Source organism: Ursus americanus, chromosome 28, assembly GCF_024610735.1.
Source record: "Ursus americanus isolate L20-20 chromosome 28, mUrsAme1.1.p, whole genome shotgun sequence".
NCBI classification, from domain to species: Eukaryota; Metazoa; Chordata; class Mammalia; order Carnivora; family Ursidae; genus Ursus; species Ursus americanus.
The window spans coordinates 2,756,332-2,761,428 of record NC_142154.1 but is presented as its reverse complement, the minus strand read 5'-3'; the positions used below and the strand labels follow the sequence as shown (position 1 = coordinate 2,761,428).

General features: G+C 58.1%; 1 protein-coding gene across 1 annotated transcript; it reads left to right on the top strand.

The window, feature by feature from the left end:
- The first annotated feature begins 532 nt into the window (after positions 1–532).
- MEX3B (mex-3 RNA binding family member B) lies at positions 533–4,800 on the top strand. The gene is made up of 2 exons (XM_045813155.2): positions 533–1,170; positions 1,997–4,800. Exons 1-2 carry the CDS (start codon positions 897–899, stop codon positions 3,445–3,447), a joined length of 1,725 nt encoding a protein of 574 aa, XP_045669111.1. The 5' UTR covers positions 533–896; the 3' UTR covers positions 3,448–4,800.
- The last annotated feature ends 297 nt before the right edge of the window (positions 4,801–5,097 follow it).

Sequence of the window (5,097 nt, the reverse complement as noted above, 5' to 3'; positions counted from 1 at the left end):
TTCTCCCAGTGGCACCGTGGGCTCTAGGGGTGGTTTATTTGGGGACGCTAACGGGACTTTCTCAGGACCGCTCTCTTAGAGCCGGGCCGCTGGCATCAGAGTTGGACGCGTTTTCTTTTCTCCATCAGGCGAGGGAGGAGGGCTGGGGACAGACTGTCCTCGGCCGATAGGTACGCGCAAGTGTCCCGAGCCTGCCGGTCCCGCATTAGACAACAAAGAGAGGCGTTAGCGGCGGCGGGGGAGGGGCGCGGCCGGGAGGAGGACGGGGCGGGCTGCGGCGAGCGCGGGGGTGGGGGGCGCTCGCTCTCGGCTCGCCCTGACCGCGGCCTCCGCCCGCCCCCGGCCCGGCGCGCGCCAATCGCCTCCCCCAGCGATAGTGTCAGTAGCATTGTAGTGTCAGCTCCCGCCGGTGACGTTGCGCCTCCCTCGTCCCCCTCCGGAGCCGTCTGGCTGCAGAGGCTCAGTCAAGAGGCGGGGAGGAGAGGAGGAAAAAGCGCTGAGTGAGGGCGGGCGGGCGGGCGGGAGGGAGTGGAGGAGCCGGGGAGGGGCTCCTTAAAGAAACGCTGCTGTCGCTCGCCTGCTCGCTTCTCGCTCGGCATTGTGGCCAGCCAGCCGGGCACTCGGGGGGCACGCGCGGCTGCCGCTCGAGCTTTGCCCCCACCCCACCCGCCGGCAGATCTGGGGTGGGGACTCAGGCGGGGGCTCTTGCAGCCACTGCCCGGCGCGGACCGCACCGAGCGACCCACTCCTCCCGGCGCCGAGAAAGGAGCAACGGAGCCCTCTGCAGCCGGCCTGCCTCCCCGCCCCTGACCACTCGCTTCCCGGCCGCCTTTGTGGCCGCAGCTTCTCGCCGCCGAGCCGAGGGCCGGCGGGGGCGCGGCGCGCACGGCGGAGCGATGCCCAGCTCCCTGTTTGCAGACCTGGAGCGCAACGGCAGCGGCGGCGGAGGGGGAGGCGGCGGTGGCGGTGGCGGCGGCGGCGGCGGGGGAGAGACCCTGGATGACCAAAGAGCCCTGCAGCTCGCGCTCGATCAGCTCTCCCTGCTGGGGCTGGACAGTGACGAGGGCGCCTCTCTGTACGACAGTGAGCCGCGCAAGAAGAGCGTGAACATGACCGAGTGCGTGCCGGTGCCCAGTTCCGAGCATGTCGCCGAGATCGTGGGGCGGCAAGGTGGGTCCGGCAGAGATGGGGAGCTGGAGGGGAGAGGGTCTCGGGCCACCGCCCCGCGGGGAGGGCGCGAGAGGGCTAGGGATCCGCGGCGCCCGCGAGCCTTGAGGAGAGAGGAAGAGCCGCGCGATGGGCCGGCGCCCCAGACAAAGAAAGTGCAGGCAGGCTGTCTCCCGGAGCCGCGCTGCTACCACGGCGGGATGCACTTTATCCTGCTAAAATCACTGCCTTCTCCCCTAGCGCCCCCCACCCAGCCCACCCCGGGAAATAGAATTTAAATATAAGATGCTGGGGGGAGGGGGCCTTTGATCGGTCCTTTGGGAGGGGGAGGAGGAGGAGTGAGCATCGGATGGGAGGAGGATTCTGGATTTCTGCAAAGCGGAATGGAGCCCAGAGGAGGAACAATGGGTCCCGGGACTGCCCCCCCTTCCTATCAGTCCCCCAGTTCTGGGGGGATCGCGGCTCCGGCCCTCTTCCCTGAACCCCTTCGCCGCGTCTTAAGGGCGGACGGCGCGCCCCGCTGGATCCTATCGGCATCTCCCCAGCTGACTTTTTCTGGGATTCTCGGGTTTGCTCGGGACGACTGCAGTTACTGGGGGAGGGCTGGGCAGCCAATGGGCTGTTCCTCGAGCGCCTCGCGGGTGGAACCCGCTTCCCAGCCCGTGGCGTGGCCCAGGGTCAGTGAGGGAGCCGCCCCCTTTCCGCCCAAAGCGTGTCCTGCCATCCCGCAGCCCTGGACGCGGGCGGTCCCAGGTCTCCGCGGTTACCCCGGGATAATGGGCGTGTCTGTCTCTCTCTCCCACTCCCTCCCCTGCACCCTGGCTCCCAGGTTGTAAAATCAAAGCGCTGCGGGCGAAGACCAATACTTACATTAAGACCCCGGTTCGCGGGGAGGAGCCTGTCTTTGTTGTGACGGGCAGGAAGGAGGATGTGGCCATGGCTCGGAGGGAGATCATCTCTGCCGCGGAGCACTTCTCCATGATCCGCGCCTCGCGGAATAAGAACACGGCACTCAACGGCGCAGTGCCCGGGCCGCCCAACCTGCCTGGACAGACCACCATCCAGGTGCGGGTGCCCTATCGCGTGGTGGGGCTCGTGGTGGGGCCCAAGGGCGCCACGATCAAGCGTATCCAACAACAGACGCACACGTACATCGTGACCCCCAGCCGCGACAAGGAGCCGGTGTTCGAGGTGACCGGCATGCCTGAGAACGTGGACCGAGCTCGCGAGGAGATCGAGGCGCACATTGCCCTGCGCACCGGCGGTATCATTGAGCTCACGGATGAGAACGACTTCCACGCCAACGGCACGGATGTGGGCTTTGATCTGCATCACGGGTCCGGCGGGTCCGGCCCAGGCAGCCTCTGGAGCAAGCCCACCCCCAGCATCACGCCCACCCCCGGCCGCAAGCCCTTCTCTAGCTACCGCAACGACAGCTCCAGCTCGCTTGGCAGCGCCTCCACAGACTCATACTTCGGCGGGGGGACCAGCGGCAGCACAGCCGCCACCCCGCGCCTGGCGGACTACAGCCCCCCCAGCCCCGCGCTCAGCTTTGCCCACAACGGAAACAACAACAACAACGGCAACGGATACACCTACGCGTCGGGGGAAGCTTCGGTGCCTTCCCCCGACGGCTGTCCTGAGCTACAGCCCACCTTCGACCCGGCTCCCGCTCCCCCGCCTGGGGCGCCACTGCTCTGGGCTCAGTTCGAGCGCTCCCCTGGAGGCGGACCTGCAGCGCCGGTGTCCTCTTCCTGCTCTTCCTCCGCATCTTCGTCCGCTTCGTCCTCCTCGGTGGTCTTTCCCGGGGGCGGCGCCAGCGCGCCCTCCAATGCCAACCTGGGGCTGCTGGTGCACCGCCGGCTGCACCCGGGCGCCAGCTGCCCGCGCCTGTCCCCGCCCTTGCACATGGCGCCGGGGGCTGGCGAGCACCACCTGGCTCGCCGGGTGCGCAGCGACCCGGGCGGAGGGGGCCTGACCTACGCCGCCTATGCCAACGGGCTGGGGGCGCAGCTGCCGGGCCTGCAGCCGTCGGACACCTCCGGCTCCTCGTCGTCCTCCAGCTCCTCCTCCAGCTCCTCCTCCTCCTCGTCGGGGTTGCGGCGAAAGGGCAGCCGCGATTGCTCCGTGTGCTTCGAGAGCGAAGTGATCGCCGCGCTGGTGCCCTGTGGCCACAACCTCTTCTGCATGGAGTGCGCCAACCGCATCTGCGAGAAGAGCGAGCCGGAGTGCCCGGTCTGCCACACCGCGGTCACTCAGGCCATCCGCATCTTTTCCTGAAGGCAGCGCGCGCTTGCGCGCACCCTACGGGGGCCGGGGGGGGGGGGCTCCCCTCCAGCCTCAGCAGCTCCCCCAGCCCGCCGCGCGCCCGCCAGCCGCCTTGGTGCCCCACCTTCTCCTGCCCCACCCCTGCTCACACTCTGAGATCCGAGAGGAGCTTGGAAAGCTGTAGTATCCGCTCGATTTTTAAAATTTAATTTTTAAACAAAGGAACTTGCCAGGATATCTGCATCAAGAGTACTATAGCCTGGGAAACCCCCGAAACCACCTGAAATGCATGCTCTATAAATAATAGGAACGGCGACATTCTAGTAATGATAGTTTTTACACTGTACTTCATAGGAAGCTTCCAAAAGAAGAAAACCCCACAAGTTTTCCATTTTCTTAAAGTAGGAAAAAAAAATGAACAATAATTATTATGATGAAGATGATAATAGTGCTTATGGGATGTGTGGACTGTTTTAGTGTGTTCCCCTTTGTGGCTGGGTTCCTACGATGCTTATTATAGAACACGGTGGATCCTTTTTGAATGTTGTGGAAGGGTCAGGAGTTCCTGTGAAACCAGGATACTGCAGCTTTATAAAAGTTAAGCAAACTGTAACATATCTCTTATATATTAAAAACGTTTAAAAGTTTTAAAGAGAAATTGCATTAATACAGATTGAAGTATTTTATTCTTTTTTGACTTGAAAAATTATATTTCATATTGCAAAGATGTTTACAAGTATTTTAATTTAAGTTCAGTGAACTTTTTTGTAGCTGGGTTAAATCTTTTTATTTTAGTATGGCCTTATGGCAAAGAACACTGTATTATTTTAATAACCACACAATCGTGACGGAATTACAAAACCATAAAATGTGTAATGTTTTGAACAGTATTCTGTTGGGATGGAGATTTTATAGGTTCAGACAAATCTTCTAGAAATGCTTCACCCAGCATATTTTCTATTCAGTGATATAAAGCATATTTTATTCTATATTATTACAAAAAAAAAACGGAAATGTATAAACATGTCAAAAGGAACAACATGTTGATGCTTTCTAACATTTGTATAAATAGAATTCAGTGCAAGCTACGAAAATTCTGTTGGGCCACTATAGTTTGAGTATTTCTATTTTAATACATTTGGTTACCACTCGTTTATGTATATGTAGGTGACGTTACTTGAGCTTAAATGTACTTTACTGAGCAAAGTTTAAAAGACAAAGTATATTTTATTTTATGATAAAGGGCCTTTAACCTCATGGTCAAATACTAATATTATATTTGCTGAGACAAGATTTGAAATTGTATCAAGAGTTTTATTTTTCTGACATTTAAAGTTCTACATAATAAAGGTAAAACTTAAGTAATGGTGCTACTTCATTTTTTAAGTATTTCTATATAAATAAAATATTGAAGAAAATCCATCTTGTGCGGTGAGTTGATTTTGTTTTTTGTTTCAACCCCTTGGGGTCCACCTGTGTGTATCGCTCTTGAGTGACGAGTGAAAATGTATACGTCCCGGGCATACTGTGTCAGTATTTCATCAATAGAATGGGCTTTCAGGATAGGCCAGAGTTGTGTTGACCTGGATGTATTGGCCGTTGGTAACAGTGTTTTTTAAAAATTGCAATTTCCTACTGAATCAGGGCTTGCTTCTCCCTGAG

What these genes read in the sequence shown, in the direction of transcription:
- MEX3B (XM_045813155.2), top strand. Translation starts at nt 897, where the DNA reads ATGCCCAGCTCCCTGTTTGCAGACCTGGAGCGCAACGGCAGCGGCGGC. An exon ending in CGAGATCGTGGGGCGGCAAG is followed by an intron (nt 1,171 to 1,996) that starts GTGGGTCCGGCA and finishes CCTGGCTCCCAG; the next exon opens with GTTGTAAAATCAAAGCGCTG.